The 23,587-nt window shown below is 44.0% G+C and overlaps 1 protein-coding gene across 1 annotated transcript in view; it reads right to left on the minus strand.

Annotated features, from left to right (window-relative positions):
* SGIP1 (SH3GL interacting endocytic adaptor 1) overlaps positions 1 to 23,587 on the minus strand; it is a 235,218-nt gene that overhangs the window by 147,682 nt on the left and 63,949 nt on the right. Inside the window, exons 2-3 of the mRNA XM_073593786.1 lie at positions 12,075 to 12,138; positions 9,949 to 9,973 (exon numbers count right to left, since the gene is read on the minus strand). Coding sequence (XP_073449887.1) covers positions 9,949 to 9,973; positions 12,075 to 12,138 — 89 coding nt within the window. The remainder of the gene's footprint in view (positions 1 to 9,948; positions 9,974 to 12,074; positions 12,139 to 23,587) is intronic.

Below are 23,587 nucleotides of genomic sequence, written 5' to 3' on the forward strand. Positions count from 1 at the left end.
TCCATTTTTCAGGTGTATGCGATCAGAACCTCCATTCTTCTCTATGAAGAGGCGGGTGTAAACGAACATGTGTCTGTTTATACCCGCCTACATCTGATCAGATAAAAACAGATGGATGGGGATACAATCGCCATTTGTCAGGTGAATCGGATGGCAGTCGGGTGTAAATAGACAGGTGGGTCAGTGTACATTCGGCTGTCCACACAGGAGAGCAGTCTGTGTCCACTCTCTGCATGCCTTACATAGCGCTGTGAACAGGGGGAAGAGATCAGGTTGATTTACTAAAACTAGAGAGTGCAAAATCTGGTGCAGCTGTGCATTGTAACCAATCAGCTTCTAACTTCAGCTTGTACAATTAAAGTGGACGTTCAGCTTAAAACTAAAATCTCTAAATCTACTTGCAGCCACAATCTAAGACTAACCTACCTAGCCCAGTGAAGCAAAACTCGCTAAACATACCTTTTCTGAAGCCACTCCGGTCCGGTCTTCAGCGACGGATGCTCTGTGCAGGACACAGCCGACAACAGCTGGGAAATGCTTGGGAAGTGAAGTCACCCATAGATTTACTATGGAGCTTCCATTGTCGGCTGCCTCTTCTGCACACTCCTACTCAGAGAAGCCACCGCTGACAGCTCAGCGTGGGACCGGAGCGGCGTCGGAAAAGGTATGTATAGAGATTTTTGCTTTACAGGGCTAGAATTCGATTGTGGCTGCCAGTAGATTTAGAGACTTTTGTTTTGGGCTGAGCTTCCACTTTAAAGCTTTGACAACAAAAAACCTGGAAGATGATTGGTTTCTATGCAGAGCTGAACCAGATTTTGCACTCTCCAGTTTTAGTAAATTAACTCCAATGTATTAGATTTGAGTAGAATTATAGAGGTCTGATAATGTTGAGAGTTATAATATATATATATATATATATATATATATATATATGAGAGACTGTCACTTTAAGAATTTATAATATGCTTGATTCGTTTTTTTCCTTCTTAGATGGTTTGTTTCAATTCCTGGGAAATCGAAACTGTTAGATATGTGATGACACAAACTACTGATAAGAACCCAGAAAGCTGCTCAAAATAGGCTTTCGTACCAAAACCAGTCTGAACTGATCAGATACTGCTGAATTCTATTTTTTTGCCAGTCACATGATGTATACACCCATTTAACTGTTCCCTTGCTACTAAGATATGAATGCTGATTGGACTAAACTATACGGTCACACCTATAACACGCCTAGACCTTATGCCTATTTTTATACGTATAAAATTGTATAGCCTGTAGATGTAACCTCAGAAACACTTTCACTTTACTGCTTTATTGAGAACTGTGTTATTGTGTTTCTCCACTGCAGTGTATGGAATAAAAGCACCGTTTCCTTTTTATCGATTTGGGCTCACTGTTTCATCAGAAAAAGGTCTTGATTCAGAGACTCCCTAACCTGATTTACCAGAATCATTCAACAAGGACGGTTTTAGCGTACTACTAAAGTGTCATGTGTAACCCTTTCATCGCCAGGGGTCATTGAAGCCTAGTTGCCAAGGCCAAATTTAGCAAGATGTCTGTTACCTTGACAAACTCTATTGCCGCATACACACGATCAGAATTTCTGACAAAAAATGTTCGATGGGAGCTTGTTGTCGGAAATTCAGACCGTGTGTAGGCTCCATCGGACATTTTTTGCCGGAATTTCCGACAACACAAATTAAGAACTAGTTCACAAATTTTCTGACAACAAAATCCGTTGTCGGAAATTCCGATCGTGTGTACACAATTCCAACGCACAAAATTCCAGGCATGCTCGGAATCAAGCAGAAGAGCCTTACTGACTTTTGAACTTAATTTTTCTCAGCTCGTCGTATGTGTTGTACGTCAGCGCGTTCTTGACGATCAGAATCTCCGACAACATTTGTGCGACCGTGTGTAGGCAAGACAAGCTTGAGCCAAAATCCGTCGGAAATAAATCACAGGATTTCTTTGTCGGAATGTCCGATCGTTATACGCAGCATAAGACTATCATGCCCACATACATAATTTTTTGCATTTTTGTTCTAAGGACATACAAGGATTTCATTTGGGACATAGTTTAACCATTTGCCTACTGGGTGCTTTCACCCCCTTCCTGACCACGCCAAATTTTCAGCTTTCAGTGCTGTCCCACTTGCAAATTGCAAATTGTTATCCTTTTTCACACCAATAGAGCTTTCTTTTGGTGGTAAACGCCAATGGATTTTTTTATTTTTTGATAAACAACACGAAAAAAATGAAACCTAATTATATATATATATATATATATATATATATATATATATATATTTTTTTTTTTTTTTTTCTTAGTTTCGGTTATAAAATTTTGCAAATAAGTAATTTTTCTTCTTCACTGATGTGCGCTGATGAGGCTGCACCAATACGCACTGATGGGCACTATTGATATGCTGCCCTGATTATCAGTGTGATCTATGTGCTTACAGGCTTGCTGGTTAAAGGATATGTAAAGGTTTGTTTAAAAAAATAAAAATGAAATAAAAATATGGCATACTTGCCTCCTCTGTGCAGTTGGTTTTGCACAGAGTGGCCCCGATCCTCCTCTTCTGTGGTCCCTCAGCTGCACTCCTGCTCTTCTCAATTGCCCTGTCGGAGAGCCGCTCTCCCTCGGGACACTTGTGCGGGCACACGCTCCCGTGTCCTGCTGCTGCGTCCATTGACACAGACAGCAGGACTCGGCCCCGCCCCCCAGCTCCCACGTCATTGGATTTGATTGACAGCAGCGGGAGTCAATGGCTGCGCTGCTATCAATCTATCCAATCAGGACCCAAGACACCAGCTGGAGCCGGTGTGCTCATCCCCGTCGCTGGAAAGCCAGGGTTCAGGTAAGTAAAAATTATGATTTATTTTATTAGGGGAAAAAAATCTGTCCAAACCTGCCTGGCTGTATGTGAAAAAGTAATTTCCCCCAAACCTAATATCTGGTTGTGCCACTCTTGCTGGCAGCAACTGCAATCAAGCGTTTGCGATAGCTGGCAATGAGTCTTTCACATCACTGTGGAGGAATTTTGGCCCACTGCAGAATTGTTTTAATTCCGTCACATTGGAGGGTATTCCAGCATGAACGACCTGTTTAAATTCATGCCACAGCATCTCAATTGGATTTAAGTCCTGACTTTGACTAGGCCACTCCAAAACCTACATTTTTTTCTTTTGAGCCATTCAGAGGTGGACTTGCTGTTGTGTTTTGGATCACTGTCCTGCTGCATACTCAAAGTGCACTTGAGCTTAAGGTCAGGAACTGATGGCCAGACATTCTTCAGGATTTTCTGGTAGAGCTCAGAATTAATGGTTCCATCAATTATGGTAAGTTGTCCAGGTCCTGAAGCTGCAAAACAGCCCCAGACTATCACACTACCACCACCATGTCTGACTGTTGGTATGATGTTCTTTTTATGAAATGCTGTGTTACGTTTCATGCCAGATGTAGACTTCCAAAAAGTTAAAATTTTGCCTCATCGGTCCAAGGAATATTTGCCCAAATGTCTTGGGGATAACTCAGATGTTTTTTGGTAAATGTGAGATGAGCCTTTGTGCTCTTTTTGGTCAGTAGTGGCTTTGGCCTTGGAACCCTCCTATGGATGTCATTTTTGCCCAGTCTCTTTCTTACTGTTGAATCGTGAACACTAATCTTAACTGAGGCCTGCAGTTCTTTAGATGTTGTTCTGGGTTCCTTATGACCACCTGGATGAGACGTTGTTGTGCTCTTGGAATAATTTTGGTTACTTTTACCTTTTCACATAGGGCCAGGCAGGTTTGGACAGCTTTTTTTCCCTTAATAAATTAAACCATCATTTAAAGACTACATTCTGTATTTACTCGGTTTATCTTTGTGTAATATTAAAATTTGTTTGATGATCTGAATCATTTAAGTGTGACAAATATGCAAAAATAAATTAAAAAAAAATCAGGAAGAGGCAAATACTTTTTCACATTCTGATTTTTGAAAGAATTTATTTGCAAATTATGGTGGAAAATAAGTATTTGGTCACCTACAAACAAGCAAGATTTCTGGATCTCACAGACCTGTATCTTCTTTTTTAACGGGTTCCTCTGTCCTCCACTCATTACATATATTTATGGCACCTGTTTGAACTTGTTATCAGTATAAAAGACACCTGTCCACAACCTCAAACAGTCACACTCCAAACTCCACTATGGTGAAGACCAAAGAGCTGTCGAAGGACACCAGAAACAAAATTGTAGACCTGCACCAGGCTGGGAAGACTGAATCTGCAATAGTCAAGCAGCTTGGTGTGAAGAAATCAACTGTGGGAGCAATAATTAGAAAATGGAAGACATACAAGACCACTGATAATCTTCCTCGATCTGGGGCTCCACACAAGATCTCACCCCGTGGGGTCAAAATGATCACAAGAACGGTGAGCAAAAATCCCAGAACCACACAGGGGGACCTAGTGAATGACCTGCAGAGAGTTGGGACCAACGTAACAAAGGCTACCATCAGTAACACACTACACCGCCAGGGACTCAGATCCTGCAGTGCCAGACGTGTCCCCCTGCTTAAGCCAGTACATGTCCGGGCCCATCTGAGGTTTGCTAGAGAGCATTTGGATGATCCAGAAGAGGATTGTGAGAATGTCATATGGTCAGATGAAACCAAAGTAGAACTGTTTGGTAGAAACACATGCTGAGTTGCAACCAAAGAACACCATACCTACTGTGAAGCATGGGGGTGGCAACATCATGCTTTGGGGCTGTTTCTCTGCAAAGGGAACAGGACGACTGATCCGTGTACATGAAAGAATGAATGGGGCCATGTATCGTGAGATTTTGAGTACAAACCTCCTCCCATCAGCAAGGGCATTGAAGATGAAACATGGCTGGGTCTTTCAGCATGACAATGATCCCAAACACACTACCCGGGCAACGAAGGAGTGGCTTAGTAAGAAGCATTTCAAGATCCTGGAGTGGCCTAGCCAGTCTCCAGATCTCAACCCCATAGAAAACCTTTGGAGGGAGTTGAAAGTCCGTGGTGCCCAGTGACAGCCCCAAAACATCACTGCTCTAGAGGAGATCTGCATGGAGGAATGGACCAACATACCAGCAACAGTGTGTGACAACCTTGTGAAGACTTACAGAAAACGTTTGACCTCTGTCATTGCCAACAAAAGGATATATAACAAAGTATTGAGATGAACTTTTGATATTGACAAAATACTTATTTTCCACCATAATTTGCAAATAATTTTTTTCCAAATCAGACAATGTTATTGTCTGGATTTGTTTCCACATTTTGTCTCTCATAGTTGAGGTATACCTATGATGACAATTACAGGCCTCTCTCATCTTTTTAAGTGGGAGAACTTGCACAATTGGTGGCTGACTAAGTACTTTTTTGCCCCAGTGTATGTGTGTGTATATATGTGTATGTGTATATATATATATATATATATATATATATATATATATATATATATATATATATATATATATATATATATATATACACACACATACACACACACACACACACACATACAAATAAAACTTTGTCTTTTGCTGTTTGATCTCACGTAGGATTGCTTGAGTAATTGTTTAACCGCACTAGAAGGCATGTTATAAGGATTTGTGGCACAGCAAGGACTATGGTGAAATCAGTCCTTTATGAGATTATAAGGACACAGCATCAAGCAAACATTCATCAAATAACATCATCAAAGCAAAGGCTATCATGTGATTGGGAGACCTATATTCTTATTGGTTTATAAGGATTTATTCAGCAGTAATTACAGTAAATCCAATTTATTTATGGTTTTGCAAGAATACAGCATTAAGTGAAGTGTTTGCATGCAAAGCAAACCTTTAAATCAGTAAAAATAACATTTCATAGGAATACAGGATCAAGCAAACTTTGCAGAGTGTTATTATTTAGCATCTAACAGTAGACCTGTGAGCGTGCCATTTACTGTATGAATTTCTGCCAGTTCCTGAGGAACTTCCCAAAATTCGCTCAGTGGGTGGTCCTGTCACTCGTCTATCACAACTGAAAAATTTGATTTGTCTATCTGTGCTGTATAGCATGAATGGAAGAATGTGCTTCAGCTTAAAGTGGAGGTCCGCCAACCGCTGCAAAAATTAAAAGCCAGCAGCTACACATACTGCAGCTGCTGGCTTTTATTATTAGGACACTTACCTGTCCTGGAGTCCCGCGATGTGGGCAACGCAGCCGATGTTTCCATCAGCTGTTGGGTGCTGCCGCCGCCACTGCGCGTAGGGGAACCAGGCAGTGTAGCCTTACGGCTTCACGCCGGGAACCCTACTGCGCATGGGCGAGGCTCGGCTCCTCTCTCCTTCTGGCCCGGCGGCAGGGGAAGGAGGAGGAGGAGGGAGCCGAGCGATGACATCAACAGCCGCAGCTGTGGCTCCCGGAAGTGGGAACAAAAGACAAAGACAGGTATCCGCTTACCCCCTCCCCCGAAAGGTGCCAAATGTGGCACCGGAGGGGGGAGACAAATGAGCGGACATTCCACTTTTGGGTGGAACTCCGCTTTAAAACCCAACTCTGGGCAAAAAAAACTGTTTTCCCACACAGTGGGCCTATTTCCACACTGCACAGGTTAACTGCTTGTTTTTGTCTAGGAGGTTGGAGAACAGAGATATATTTACCTATTTCTCCCCATACAAGACCCGTGCCTGTGGTCATTGCCCCCCGCGGTCTTGTGCAGTGGATTGTTGTGATTATCCCCACATCTAAAGACGGGCTCTGGATGTGAGGCCATCTGGAACAATCCAACACTGGAACGTGGGGGGCGCCATTTGCTTGTGGAGCAGAGGATCAGGTGAGTATATTGCTTGCTTCTCACCCCTAGACAACACAGCCCCACTACGTGGGAAAACTTTTTTTTACCTGGAGTTGGGCTTTAATAAATACATATGCATTCGCAACAATACCATCTGTGCTTTTTGTCGGCTGTATATTGATCCTAAATAGTAAAACTGACAGGACTGCTAATCAAACACTGGCTTAAAGCGTCACTAAACCCACATCATAAAAAAAACTATCAATAAACTGTGTATTACATGCTGTTCATCCTCACTTAGTCACTATGAGATTTGTCTTCTTTAATCTGCAAAAAACCTGGTTGATCCTGCTGCTCTCTATCTCCCCCTTCTGTCCATGTCCCCAATTCAGTCGGGGATTTTGTAGCTGTGGTGGCAACTCTGCACATGCTCAGTTTTAAGTGAGTTTCTATGGTGGGCATTTCCTCCCTATCACATCTGAGCAGCCCATGTGACTATAGAGTCACACATGCGGGTGTATACACAGTGGTAAATGACAGCCCACTCCCTCCCTTCTTGTAGATTAATGGAGGCTTCACCTCCCTGTTATTCTAAGACACAGGCCTGTGACTGGTAGAAATCCGCTTACACCAGGTTATTGCCAAAAAATAATAGAGATTATATTTCAAATATATATTTGTATGACAATTTAAAACATTTATTGATATTATTTATTTTTACTCTTTATTCCAAAGGCTGTTTTTTTTTTTTATTTTGAACATGTGGACTAGAAGCTCCTCCTGCTTATGTTTCCCTGCAGACAGGCTGGGAAAGATCTGGGCCATGTGACAGCTGTATATTGATTGGGAAAAAGGTATTTGGATTTTTTTTTAAATTAAAATAATTACTGTGCCATCATCCACATACATTGTATACAGAAATAGAAGGGACAATGTAAAGTGTGTAAATGTAAAATCATATCTGCGCTTGGTAGGTGAAAAAAAATGAGTGATATTTAAATGGTGAAATATAACCTGCAGCTGTACACTATAACCCAGATATTGGGCACCAGATAACAATGCAAATAATAAAGTGCAGTGCTAGGTTGTGCACAAAAAGACCCTATACATAAATGACGTGTCAAAGTGCAAATGTGCAATTCAGTGCAATACTATATACAGCCAAAGATTGGAACAATGTCAAAATGTGCAATTCTATGCGATTAATGTGCAGTAGAGCAAACAAATATGTAGGGCGCACTATTCGGATGTTACACATCAGACTAGGGGAACACATAACCAATATCCGGAAAGGTTTTGACAAACATAATGTCTCAAAGCATTATGATTTAATACACAATAGGGACCCTAGGGGCACCACCTTTATCACATTGGAGAAATATGTACCCCACTGGCGTGGTAGTAATGGGAGGCGGGCTATATGAAGGGCTGGGACAAACTGGATATATAAATTGGGGTCTCATGTGCCAAATGGTTTAAATGTGGAGTGGGACATCAACTGTAAACTGTTTTATTAATAATGGTTGACGTCCCCTCCACTGCTTACATCCGTTATTTTTTCCTCCCCTCCCCCCATTTTGAGTGCACAAGAGCAGGTGTTATTTTTATATATTTTTTAACGTTTGTTTTAATTTTTATTTATATATATATATATATATATATATATATATATATATATATACACACACATACACACACACACATATAAAGATATTTTATAATATAGGCTTTAGAGCCTATTTTGATTTCTTTTATTAGTCTTAATTTTTAAATTTTAGTTCTCACACAAAAGTTTCATGATTTGGTGTTGTATATATTCAAATTTACATGGGTTTCTCATTCAACTCATGTATGAAACAACGCCTATTTCCATATATATTTTTACTGATATGTATATATATTCAGTTTTTATTCTTTATACATTTGATGTTAACCTTTTGTTCCTAATTATAAACCATGTATGTATTGCTGAATAGTGTAAGACCTGTGGGCAACACGGGGCAGCTAGCCTTTGCAATTGTTCATGTGGATATTTAATGCCCCCACGAGATGGCAGTATGCGCCGTTTACTTTAGTTTTGGTAATTGAGCTGAGTCCGTGCCTTCCTGGGCCAATGGATACACTTTTTACTTAAAGCCTTCTCATTCAGGATGGCTTTATCCTATCCAATGAGCTTCTTTGTATCATTTTGTGCAACCTATGGCAGCGCTCCCCCGTTTTGCCAATATGGTAAATAAAGCACAGGCGCAGACGTGTAGGCGTACCCCTGATGACGTCACATATGACGAAACGATCGTCGGGACGCTACGCACACACGTTCTACGCATGTGCGATTTGATTTTACGGACCCGGACCTGTATGGATTTTTTTCTTGCGAGGAACATTTTTGTGTTTACTTGAACTGGAGAACTCTCTCTAAAGTGTTATGTATGCAGTATTGCAGCTTTTTTTTATCAATAAAACGCCATAAGAGACACTCTACACTATTGGAGTTTTTTTTCCTTTCCGCATATTATTACTTCCTGCCGTTGATGCTGTCTTGCTACCATCTGATGTGCACGGATCTCTTCGGAGGGGGGCACCAGAGTACTCCATCAGTGGATCCTCGATCCTACTAAGTGCTGTTTGACCCCCCTGAGTAAGGGAGGTTTATCCTAACGAGGCAACGGGTATCACGGTGTCAAGCACTTGGTTTACCTTTTTTGCACCTATATTGCACTTTATGCACGCCTGTGCATTTCTTTGTATGCATTTTTTGTTTTCTTTATTGCAAGAAAATCGCATAGAATTGCACATTTTGACATTGTTCCAATCTTTGGCTGTATATAGTATTGCACATTCATTGCACTGAATTGCACATTTGCACTTTGACACATCATTTATGTATAGGGTCTTTTTGTGCACAACCTAGTGCTGCACTTCATTATTTGCAATGTAAAGTGTGTGTTTAGTGTCACAATTTTTAATTTTTTTTATAAATAAGCTTTTAAACATATCCCAAAACACAGTTGTGTACATCCCTCTGGATCAAAAAAAGTGGAACAGAACCTAATTCACAAGAAGGTACAGAAGCTCTTGTGTGAACTAAAAATGAACAAAATTACAATAGGACAAAAGGGGATAAAAGGTCTTTACTTACACCAGGGTCTCTGTCTGGTGATCCCCTGTCAGGAATAAAAAAACAAGAAGTCAATTAGGGAAAAAAAAGAAACACCTGTCACTTCCCAAAACAGCAACAGAATATTAATAGTATGCTTTCAGTTGGTAAATCCCCAAAACTCTGCCAATAAATACAAACAAGCTTCAGTTTAAAGTTCCACAAACTTTTAAAACAAATATAAGCTTGAGTCATCACCCATACCACAACACTAGGGACAGGGTGCTAAAACTTCTCATAAATCAAAGCCATTTTACCCCCATAACACCTAGCAATTCACAGTTGAAATCCACATATGCAAGCTTTCCTACCAGCCAAAAAGTGTATTATTCTGTTCAGTATAATGCAGGCACCCCTACCAGACAGCATAGCCAAGTCATTAAAACTGTTTGTTTACCTTACAGCCCCACCCCTTCAATAATATGATGAGGCTGCATAGAGGGGCACTGATGGGGCTGCACAGAGGGGCACAGACGGGGCTGCACAGAGGGGCACGGACGGGGCTGCACAGAGGGGGCTGCACAGAGGGGCACGGACGGGGCTGCACAGAGGGGGCACGGACGGGGCTACACAGAGGGGGCACGGACGGGGCTACACAGAGGGGCACGGACGGGGCTGAACTGATGGGATCCGATGAGGCTGAACTGATGGGATCCGATGAGGCTGAACTGATGGGATCCGATGAGGCTGAACTGATGGGATCCGATGAGGCTGAACTGATGGGATCCGATGAGGCTGAACTGATGGGATCCGATGAGGCTGAACTGATGGGATCCGATGAGGCTGAACTGATGGGATCCGATGAGGCTGAACTGATGGGATTCGATGAGGCTAAACTGATGGGATTCGATGAGGCTAAACTGATGGGATCCGATGAGGCTAAACTGATGGGATCCGATGAGGCTAAACTGATGGGATCCGATGAGGCTAAACTGATGGGATCCGATGAGGCTAAACTGATGGGATCCGATGAGGCTAAACTGATGGGATCCGATGAGGCTAAACTGATGGGATCCGATGAGGCTAAACTGATGGGATCCGATGAGGCTAAACTGATGGGATCCGATGAGGCTAAACTGATGGGATCCGATGAGGCTGAACTGATGGGATCCGATGAGGCTGAACTGATGGGATCCGATGAGGCTGAACTGATGGGATCCGATGAGGCTAAACTGATGGGATCCGATGAGGCTAAACTGATGGGATCCGATGAGGCTAAACTGATGGGATCCGATGAGGCTAAACTGATGGGATCCGATGAGGCTGAACTGATGGGATCCGATGAGGCTAAACTGATGGGATCCGATGAGGCTAAACTGATGGGCACCAATGAGGCTGAACTGATGGGCACCAATGAGGCTGAACTGATGGGCACCGATGAGGCTGAACTGATGGGCACCATTGAGGCTGAACTGATGGGCACCATTGAGGCTGAACTGATGGGATCTGATGAGGCTGAACTGATGGGATCCGATGAGGCTGAACTGATGGGCACAGATGAGGCTGAACTAATGGGCACCAATGAGGCTGAACTAATAGGCTGCGCTGATGAGCACTGATGATGGGTACTGATATGCTGCACAGATGGGCACAGATAAAGTTGTTAATATTTATTTTTGTAACTTAATTCTGCATAAAACATTTAACAGTTTCATGAAATAATTTACAAAGGCGTGTTTAGGGGTGGAATTAGGGGCAGGGTAGGGGTTGGGTGGGGCAACTGGCGGCGAGTAACTCTTAAGGCCTGGCTAGTAGCTCAGGACTTGAAATTTTGAGTGCTGCTTCAATGCATATTTTAGCCTCTTTGACTGTATTTTTGACTACCTTGTTTTTAACATATAAAGTTCAATATATAAATAAATGAAAGTTTTAGTATTGTGGTGATTTGTGTCCCTTCATGAGGATGCAACTCTCTCTCTACTTACGGAGTAATCCATGTGTAGCTAAGAGCAGGAAAAAGTTTTATAAAACCCATTACAAGGAAGGCCAACAAATTAGAGCCCTGTTAAAGCCTTGTTTAGACTTCTCCATCTAGCAGAGAAGTCCTCATCTACAGCTTTTTGATAAATCATGGCATACAGCACACACAGTAGAGGGGATGTACTTACGTGGAATCAGTGTCCTTTTCTTTCTTCCGTATACCAAACGCTTTCCTTGTACGTTTTTTCAGTCCTGCAAATGAAAACAAAGGCAGGTCATGAACACACTTCTCTCACACTAGTTTGCTAGAACTTGCTGCTACCAGAACACACACTATTGGCTTAAGTCGCTTTTCTTATACGCAATCTGAGAACAAATTGGTAATGCCAGAACAAGTACCGGTAATAGTCACATAGTAACCTTTAACCCTTTTGGCTGCCAGAGCCGTTTTTGCATTTTTTGCACACAGAAATCATTTTAAGCCTGAAGATTACATAGAACCCCCCAAAATGTTATATATTTTCTGAAAGCAGACACCCTAGAGAATAAAATAGTGGTAGTTCCAATTTTTTATTTCACAGAATATTACCGCAAAGGTCTAGGAAATGCTAAATTTCAGTTTAAAAAAATACCAGGTGTGTGTGGAAGCGCAGCCACCTGAATGCCTACATCTGACAGGCAGGAGTCTGCTTTTTAGATTTACACAACCCCCCCCAATGTCAGGTCTGAATGGACCTGGCAGCGAAAAGGTGAAAGCTGAAATTTATTCTGCTTAAAAAACGTAAGTAAAGTTAAAATGAAAAAATAGCTGACAGGTATATTTGTCGCTTCTGTCAAAAATTGCTTCTCCCAGCCTGTCATTGTTTCTGTAGACTGAACTGCACCATGCACAGCTGAGAATACATTCCTGGCACGGCTCTGTGCTGAGCTGACTCATGCTCGGTTCACATACTGTATTTATGAATTGGATGAGTTTTTTAACTGCATTAAATTCGCATTACATGGCAATCGGACAGGCTTTCAATGACGCCAGCTCACACATGTGAGGGGTGGCCGCGGTGCGGTTTAAAAAAAGGGTCCTGTGCGATTTTGGGTCCAGTTCAGGTGCAATTTTAGGTAAAAATTTGCAGGCAACATAAAACAAGAAAAGAAACTGTGCTATAAATTCTTTGGATCCTAAAAGACAGCAACTATGCTGTAGGATATATACAGTCTCAAATGAACAGTTGTAAATAAAGTTGCGCTAAACCACAAACATAAATTGTAAAATTAACTAATACAAAAAAATTGGAAGAGGAATGAATCAATGATAAAAATAAAAATCCCAATATAGACTATCGATCCTAGTTAGGTAATCAAAATTTAATGTTACACCAACAGTGCAAATTGTGAATATATATATATATATATATATACAGCCCAAAAATGTCCTTCCAGTGATGATGACACCATGCAACACCGCAAATGAAGTGACACCTCTATAAGAAATGCCTGCTTACCAGCTTGCATGGACCCCCTATCATGGGAGGTCTATCACGCTTGTGGCAAATACCCAGCCAGGGCCTTTGTTCTTAGAAAGAAAGGAGTATATGGCGATCCCACCGTCAACTTCCCAAATCACAGGTGCAGCGACAGTCGCGGCTCAATCTCGGCATGGATATCCTCCAGGTAGTCACTCTCATGGAAGTTCCCCAAAAAATTAAAGGGGTTGTAAAGGTAAAATTATTTTTTTTTAAAAATAACAAACATGTTATACTTACCTTCACTGTGCAGCTCGTTCTGCACAGAGTGGCCCCAAACCTGGTCTTCTGGGGTCCCTCGGCGGCTGTTTCAGCTCCTCTCCGCAAGCATTCACCACCTTAATGCGAGCTCCCTCGCACGGTGGTGAGTGCTTGCGGGCGCGCTCCCGGGCTATAGCCGCTCGCTGTATCACTCGGCCCCGCCCCCGGCGCGCCGCGTCATCGGATGCGATTGACAGCAGCGCGAGCCAATGGCTGCGCTGCTTTCAATCCATCCACTGCAGCCAATCAGCGACCAGGCTGAGCTGCAGTGGAGATGACGAGAACGAGCAGCGAAGATTCGAGGCGTCAGGTAAGTAAAACGGGGGGGCTGGGGGCGGCGGTATTGTCAAAAGTTTTTTCACCTTAATGCATAGAATGCATTAAGGTGAAAACATTTTTACCTTTACAACCCCTTTAAGGCTCGCCATAGTGTAAAACCATATAAATTTTATTCTACCTTAAAAGTAATGCACATATCAAAGTTGCATAAACATTCATTGGATGATCTTAAGCCGGCCGGCTCTAGCATAAAACGCCCATCCTTCCGGGGTTTAAGAAGCGAGGTGACGTCAGTGCGTTACTCCACCCGATGCGTTTCATCACACACACTGACGTCATCCTGGAGCATGGGTGGCGTACTGATTCACCGCTATAAATACCATATACTCCAAAACCACGCCTCAGTATCCTTGGGCAGTCTGTCTGACCTTCCACCATTTTGGAAAAGGGAATTGTGTGAACAGGGCACATGGAGAACAATTTTTTTCTTTGTGGCCTTGCAGAACGTGTGCAGAAAAACTCACCTCTCTTCAGAGAGCATCATCGGTGCAGAATACAGTAAATATCTCCTAAACGGCACAGGTTTAGGAGATATTTACAGTACTTATAGGTAAGCCTTATTCTAGGCTTACCTATAGGTACAAATAATACAGGGAGGTTTGGCCCAGCCAATCAAGTGGCCAAAAAAAATCTGAACCTGGAAGAAGGACCGGGAGAAGCGTTGTGACTGATGGGATTGCCAACACCTCAGCGCCGGAAAGGAATGGTTGCAAGGCAAGTCTGTCATAATGTTCGAATAAGCTGCATATTAGCACGTTATGGTTAAAAGCTCCTGGGAGCTAATGTTTTAATCTACACATTTTATTTTTAAAAGGTTACTTTTGCTTTAAATTTAAAGTGGTTCCTAAATCACGTATTAAATCACTGGCATCCCCTGTTTAAGACACATATAAAGCATAGTAGGTCAATTTTTTTTTTTAATTATAATCCTAGGTGCCTTCTTGCACAGCTCCGCTATGTGGTCATGTGACCTCCCTCTGCTCTCCTTTCCCGATCTAAGGAGAGCAGTGGGAGGGGCTGAGATTCTCCTCTGACATATGCCAGCCAGCAGAGGGCGGTCATGTGACCGCCCAGTTGAGCAAGAAGGTATTAAGCATTATAATTTTTTTTTTAATTGACATACTATGCTTTATAAAACAGAGGGGATGTCAGTGATTTTAATACATTGCTTTACAGGAATAGCGGCAGGAGGGGAGGGGTGGGGAAGACAGCGGGATGACGTTGGCATGTAAACTGACCATGGTATAATGGATCAGCAGCCACGATAAGCGTGGCCAGTACACAGAGGGGGACACAGGAACAGGCAGGATCAACCAGGTATTTTACATCAAATAGGACAAAATACACTCCACAAGCACTGTGCTATAGATCATGTTTTAAAGGAACAGAAGCATTTTTTTTAGGGTTACAACCACTTTTAATGTTATCAGCCCTGGGCGATTCACCTCTGTGGACTACAGAACATCTCCCTCCTATGTTATGGCCATGAGGAGAAGAAATGGAAGAAAATAAAGATGAAAACGAATGCTGCCACACATCTAAAAGCATGGCGTGCTATATGCCACCATACACTACTGTGCAAAAGTCTTCTTAGGCAGGTGTGAAAAAATGCTGTAAATGAAGAATGCTTTCAGAAATAGAAGTGTTAATAGTTTATTTTTTATCAATTAACAAAATGGAAAGTAAATAAAGAGAAATCCAAATCCTATCAATGTTTAGTGTGATCACCCTTTGCCTTCAAAAACAGCACCAGTTTTTCTAGGTAGACTTGAACAGTTTTTGAAGGAACTGGGCAGGTAGGTTGTTCCAAACATCTTGGAGAACTAAGCACAGATATTCTGTGGATGTCGGCTGCCTGAGACCCTTCTGTCTCTTCATGTCATCCCAGACAGACTCCATTATGATGAGATCAGGGCTCTGTGGAAGCCAAAAACGATCACTTCCAGGTCTCCTCGTTCTTCTTTACGCTGAAGATAGTTCTTAATGACATTGGCTGTATGTTTGGGGTCATTGTCCTGCTGCAGAATAAAGTTGGGGCCAATCACACGCCTCTCTGATGGTATGACATGATGGTTAAGTATCTGTCTATTTCTCGGCATTGAGGACACCATTGATCCTGACCAAAATTTCCAACCCCATTTGCAGAAATGCAGCCCCAAACTTGCAAGAAACATCCATCAAGCTTTACGGTTACCTGCAGACTCATTACTGTACTGCTCTCCAGCCCTTTACCAAACAAACTGCCTCCCACTCCTGATACTTTGAGACACACTAAGGAGACAAAAACTAAAGTAGATGCTGCTTTTGGACATTGTGGTGCTCCTGGTTTTGGGGAGAAGTTCATCAGATTTCTTGGACATACCTCAAAGCATTGTAGGAGATGGGGCTCATCTGTTGAGTTCCTCTCTGAATGCCTCCAAACAGCAAGCCAGCCTCTCTCAGGAGACCTACATTAAGCCAACTCTGAATAACAAATATTTTCCTTCCTTGATTAGATGTTCCCTTTTATGCATTTAAATAGAGGCACCTCTTGCACAGCTGAGGTCGCCCACAAGTGCTGTGTGAGAACATCACACAATGGGATTTTAAAATCATTAACCAAACAAATAAATAAATAAATAAATGAAATTTTACTTTTGGTTGGTTTTTGGCATCTTCAGTTTCCACCTGCTTTTTCAATCTCTCAGGGAATACAGCAACAAGGTCTTTGCATCGTAGCTACCAGCAACCCCACCTGTCAGAGCTTACAGGATGGAGCAACAGCCACAAAACAGAACCTGCGTTCCATATGAGAGTATAAATGTAACACTTATTACAAAGCTATTAAATAAAAACCCAGTGCCAGTGTAACAGTTGGAGTACTTAAAATCCATAACAGCATTAAAACAATCATTTACACAGGGCTAGGGAGGGTTTCACAAAAGCTCCCTTGCAGCGGGATCCTGGAATGGTTTAAACACGCTTGAATTTGGCAATGGGAGCGGAATTCTATCATACAGATGGAGAGACGTGTGAAGCGGTCCAATTGGAGTTTAACTGATGTTACCTATGTACACTATACGGCTAAACATTTGTGGACACCTGACCATCACACCTTAAAGTGGTTTGCAAGACAAAGGCATAATGAGCTAGTATGCACTTAATACTAGCTCATTATGAAATACTTACCTTAGATCGAAGCTGTTGCAGCGTTCCTCGTACACTGTGACCAGCAACATGTCTCCCGGAGTTATTTCCGGGTTTGCAGGCTCCGGCGCATGATGACGTCACTTCCGCTCATGCGCACAGGACCCGCCGCTCACGGCACAGCTACTGAACAAATGGCACAAGCAAGCAGTTTCTTCAGTATGCATGTGCTGATGATGTCGGCACATGCAGATATAGTGAATATCTCCTGAAAGGTGCAAGTTTAGGAGATATTCAGGGTAAAAGTGGTAGTACAGGGTTTACAACCACTTTAAAGTGGGGTTCCACCCAAAAAAAAAAAAAAAACTACATGAAAAATTAAAAAAAAAAAAAAATACAAAAAAACATTTGGATATATATTTTTTTTTACTTACCTCTAAATGCCTGTTGCTAGGGGGTCCCTCGTAGTCTGCCTCTTCCAGTGCCTGGGCTGGTGACATCACTTCCCCCTCGGCACAGGAAGGGCTCAGCTCTGCTCCCTTCCTCCTGTGAATCATCTGGGACCCATTACAGGTCCCAGGTGACTGAGTGGCCAATCACGGCGCGCGGCGCCGCTCGCGCATGCGCAGTGGGTGCCAGGCTGTGAAGCCACAGCCCGGTGCCCACAGTTGCAATGCCGGGGCCGCTGAACGGAGGGGGAGATGAGCTGGGCTTCGATCCCCTGCATCGCTGGACCCAGGGACAGGTAAGTGTCCAATTAAAAGTCAGCAGCTGCAGTATTTGTAGCTGCTGACTTTTAATTTTTTTTTTTTTTTTTTTTTACTGGACCCCCTGGGTGGAACTCCTCTTTAAAGTTATACTAAATTCTCAGTATTTTTCATTTAAAAATAGCAAACATGTTATACAAACCTGCTCTGTGCAGTGATTTTGCACAGAGCAGCTCAGATCCTCCTCTTCTCGGGTCCCTCTTCTGTGCTCCTGGCCCCTCCCATATGTCAAGTGCCCCCACAGCAAGCAGCTTGCTATGGGGGCACCCAAGCTGAACCGCCACTCTGTGTGTCCATTCAGACACAGAGCCGTGGCTCAGGCCCACCGCCTCCGTCTCCTAATTGGCCCACTGGCTGTGACTGACAGGAGTGGGAGCCAATGGTGCCGTGCTGTGGTCTCCAATGAGGAGCAGCCAAGACTCTCCTGCAACATCGCTTGATCGAGATGGGCTTAGGTAAGTATTAGGGGGGCTGAGCGGGGCTGCTGCACACAGGTTTTTTTTTTTTTTGTATCTTAAAGCGGAGTTCGACACAAAAATGGAGCTTCTGCTTTAAGTGAAGGTGACCCCCTGACATGCCACATTCGGCATGTCATTTTTTTTTGGGGGGGAGCGGATACCCTTTTTAGAGGCATCCAGCTTCCACTTCCTCCCGGGGCTCCGCGGCACCGGAAGGAAGTTCACCTCTCCCCCCTCCCTCCCTGCAATCTTCTGAGACACATCACAGGTCCCAGAAGATTGCCTGGCCATTCACAGCGCGTGCCCGGCAGTGAAGCCACAGCCGGGCGCCCACAGTTACAATGCCGGCGCCGCAGAGAGGAGGGGGAAGAGGAGCGGGGCTTCGAACGTCCGCATCGCTGAACTGTGGGACAGGCGAGTGTTCGATTATTAAAAGTCAGCAGCAACGCTTTTTGTAGCTGCTGACTTTTAAATAGGTGGAACTCTGCTTTAATGCATAGAAACCTTTTGACTTTACAACCACTTTAAGGAAATTATTTGGCAAGTCAATCCAAAGCTATAGACATTAAAGGATAAGTTCACCTTTTGACAAAAAATAATAAATAGACATTTTCTTGCAGGTAAAAAAAAAAATGTGCATTTATTATTTTGGGTGCCTGTAAAGCATTGCACCAGTGCAGATCGCTGATACTATGCAGATCTGTCAGTGTATCAGCTTGCTCGTACCTTGTATGAGAAAGCTGATATGCGCTGACAGGAAAATTCAATGATCTACCAGAGCGCTCACAGCGCCGTGGTAGTTCATTAAAAACTACAACTCAACAGCTGCAAAGAATGCTGGACCTTGTAGTTTTCCATTCACAGAGCACTGTGAATGAGCGAGGTGGCTTGGCGGCCGGTCTGTTCATAACATGTTACACCCTGAAAAAGGGTGTAATATGTTATGAAAAGTGAACTAATCCCTTAATATGGAGTTGCCCCCCTTTGAAGCTAGAACATCCTGCACTCTTCTGGAAAGGCTTTTCAAAAGATTTTGGGGGGGTGTCTGTGGGAATTTGTGGCCATTGGGCCAAAAGAACATTTGTACGGCACCGATTGGCTCACAACCAAAGTTCCAATCTCTTCCAAAGATGTTCAGGAGGATTGCAATATAGGACTCACCACACTGAACCTCAGTAGGGTTGAAGTTAAAGCTCTTGAGTTCCTCCACATCAAACCGATCCAAACTTGTCTTTATGGAACTGGCTTTGTGCACAGGGGAAAAGCCATGCTGGAACAGAAAAAGGCCTTCACCAAACTTACCACAATGGAAGCACGCAATTGTCCAAAACATCTATGTATGTCATAGTATTAACAGTACAGTTTACTGTAAACACGTGAGGGTGTTCCCATACCACTGGCCATCCAGTAGGTGTCATAGCCAAGGGGGTCCATGAACTGTGGGAGGGACCCAGTAGCCTCCACCCACTACAGGCTGACTGTAGAAAACCACAAGAGGGGGCGGAGACAAGACCAGTCACGCTGCACAAGGAGAGAGAGCAGCAGTGTGCGGTCTTTATTACTGGAATCTCCTGCACAGAGGCAAAGTTTTTAAACTGGATCACTGCACAGATTTAAAGAGGAAAGGCAGCTGAATAACCAGCAAAACGCAAAAGTGTTTTTAACTCTATGACTGCCGAGGCCATATTCTTGCCTTTCCAGCAGCCCGTGTTTTTGAAATCCACAGATTTGTGGCCACCTGGCTGCTTCAAGTATTTGACTGCTCAGGTGGGATCGAATACCTGTTACCCTGCTACATGCATGTAGAGGTTTGAGAAAGAAGGGCTGTCCTTCGAAACATTTTACCGTCTGACTCTTTCCACCAGTATATAGAGGTCATCACGAGATTAGACAGAGGCATCGGACACTGTCTATTGGTGTTTTTTTTTTTTTTTTTTTTTGACAGCTGTCAGAGCAGGTCCCTGTGATGACAGCCAGGGAATCCGGAATTACCGATTCATGTATACAGCTCTGTCTTCACCTTGGTGATTCCTACCACTTATGTCCCGTACACACGAGCAGAATATCTGACAGAAAAAGTCAGACGGGAGCTTTTTATCATTTCTGATCGCGTGTAGGCCTCATTGTACTTTTTACATAGAAAATTCTGACGGACCTAGAAAGAGAACATGTTCTAAATATTTCCGACTGAACCAATTCCTATCGGGAAAACCGCTCGTCTGTATGCTGTTCCGATGTACCAAAAACGACGCATGCTCTGAAGCAAGTACGAGACGGAAGCTATTGGCTACTGGCTATTGGATTTCCTTTTTCTAGTCCCGTCGTACGTTTTGTACGTCACCGCGTTCTGGACGGTCGGACTTTGGTGTGATCGTGTGTACACAAGACAGTTTCAGCGGAACTCCTTCGGAAAAACTTTCAGAGTTTATTCCGACGGGAAAACCGGTTGTGTGTACAGGGCATTATGCTCATTTCCAAGAATTGTAATTGTAAGTTTTTTACGGTTAGAGCCCTTGCACACTGGGGTGGGGGGGCGGTAAAACGCCGCTATTATTAGCGGCGTTTTACCGTCGGTATGCGGCCGCTAGCGGGGGGGTTTTACCCCCCGCTAGCGGCCGAGAAAGGGTTAAATACCACTGCAAAGCGCCTCTGCAGAGGCGCATTGCCGGCGGTATAGCCGCGCCGTCCCATTGATTTCAATGGGCAGGAGAGGTAAAGGAGCGGTATACACACCGCTCCTTCACCGCTCCGAAGATGCTGCTGGCAGGACTTTTTTTACCGTCCTGCCAGCGCATCGCTCCAGTGTGCAAGCCCTCGGGGCTTGCACACTGGAATGAAAGTAGCGGCACTTTCGGGGCGGTTTGCAGGCGCTATTATTAGCGCAATAGCGCCTGCAAACCGCCCCAGTGTGAAAGGGCTCTTATGCTAATGAGGATCCTGTGCTCCTGTTTTCCTGTTTGAGCTGCTTTGGATCATCTCGGACCTCCTCTGGAATCTGCAGGATCCTTCTGTCATATTCCCTGACTATCCTTCTGATTGGATTAGGATTAAGATTTTAGTAAATCTCATTGATATTATTGACCCTGGAAGCCGGGACTTGTAGTGCGCTTCGCTGGTTTCTGGATTTACTTTTATTGTTTGTTCTGCTGCATTGGTTCCTCCCACCGGCTCAGACCCCCCCTGCAATGCTGTAAGAGTCAGTCAGAGAAACTACAACATGCGGTGGGGGGAGCCGGTAGTCCACACTCGCAGAGATGTGAAATAATTGCAGTGTCAGAGTTTCAAGACAAGGACCACTGGAAAGATTAGCACAGTACCTCTTCTTCTAGCAGGTACGGTTTTGGCTGCAAGTGTCCCTGTGCCGACTGGGTCACTTTAAGAAGGCTTCAGAACTGTTGAAGCTCACTAAATGCCTCATTAAAAGTGGTTGTAAACCTAGTTACACCACTTTTACCTACAGGTAAGCCTATAATAAGGCTTACCTGTAGGTACTGGAAATATATCTCCTAAACTTGCACGGTTTGGGAGATATTATATACACTTGCACCGGCGTCATCGGCGCATGCACACTTAAGAAAGGGCACGATCGTGCAGTTTCTAAGGGGTTCGTGCCGTTATCGGCGGCTCCCGTGCGCAAGCGCGGGAGTGAAGTCACGCGACTCCGGCCAGTCACAGAGCCGGAGTCCACAGCCCCGGAAGGAAGAGGGTCTAAGATGGATGCGGCCACCAGCGGGGACATCGCGGGCTTCGTTTGCAGCAGGTAAGAGCAACATAATGGGCTAGAATGCCATGCATACTAGCCCATTATGTTTTCACTTTGCAGAGGAAAATAGAGGAAGTAAAACCGATCAGGGTTTACTTCCTTTTTAACATTACAGTCACCCTGCCATTAAAGTGGTTATAAACCCTCATTTAAAAAAAACAAAAAACAAAAACAACAAAACATGCCTATAGTCATCTGCTCTGTGCAATTGTTTTGCACAGAGCAGAGCAGCCCCGATCCCCTTCTGCTGGGATCCCCGGCTGGCGCTCCTGGCCCCTCCTCTTTGTCGGGTGCCCCCACAGAAAGCAGCCTTGCTCCAGAGTCCCACTGCTGCATCCATTGACACAGACTGTGGGATTCTCCCCCTCACCCCCGTGTCACAGGATTTGATTGACAACAGCGGCTCCTGCTATCAATCTGTCCAATGAGGAGAGAGACAGCGGCTGGAGCTGCTGCGCTTGTGCACATTACTGGATCGGAACAGGTTTGGGTAAGAAAGGGGGGGGGGAGGCTGCAGCACAGAAGGTTTTCCACCTTAATGCATAGGTTAAAAGAGTTGCTTAAATGATTTGCAAATCCTTGCTGTCGCTTAACAAATGGCTGTATGAACTAGGCATTGAAGTATCACAGAAGTGAAAGCGACATTATACTGCTGTATAGCAATCCGTTACTGCATACCTGCAGGAAAGCACACATGATACCCTCATTAATATTTCAGATGAATTCATTTGCGAGTACAGCTGTCTCACTGTTCCAGAGTGGGGTTAAATGGTGAGGTGAGCTGGGTCCATACAGCCAGATAGAAAGTAAAAAAACAAAAAAAAAACAATTTAAAAAAAAACATGACGCCCAAATTGAGTAAAACTTTAGTAACTCTGGGCAGCGCAAAGTTAAAACACCCACTCATTTTCTCCAATTTTAGGGCTATCTTCTGCCAGGCTCCCCTGCTATCTTCTGCTCTTTTGCCGGCTCCTTTGCCGGCTCCTTTGCCAGCGGTGGCCCGGTCTTCTCCACCGTCTTCTTCCCTCTTCTCTTCTTCCGATGTTGACACAACACTCTTTCCCACTGTAATGCCGTATGCGCGGTCCGCAATGACTTATATAGGGATGGGGCGTGGTCACTGGGTGATGTCACCCGGTGACCCCACCCCTTATTACGTCAAAGTCCCATCATGCCCCGGCACTGTGATGTAATAAGGGGCGGGGTCACCGGGTGACATCACCCAGTGACCACGTCCCATCCCTATATAAGCCATTGCAGACCGCGCATACGGCATTACAGTGGGAGAGAGCGTCGTGTCAACATCGGAAGAAGAGAAGAGGGAAGAAGACGGCGGAGAAGACCGGGCCACCGCTAGCAAAAGAGCAGAAGATAGCGGAGGAGCCCGGCAGAAGGAACCGGAGAGCACGGAGAAGAGGTCGGAGAGCGCGGAGAAGGAAGAGACCGCGGGGAAGAACGAAGAGACCC

This window comes from Aquarana catesbeiana, linkage group LG07 (assembly GCF_042186555.1).
Source record: "Aquarana catesbeiana isolate 2022-GZ linkage group LG07, ASM4218655v1, whole genome shotgun sequence".
Lineage (NCBI taxonomy): Eukaryota > Metazoa > Chordata > Amphibia > Anura > Ranidae > Aquarana > Aquarana catesbeiana.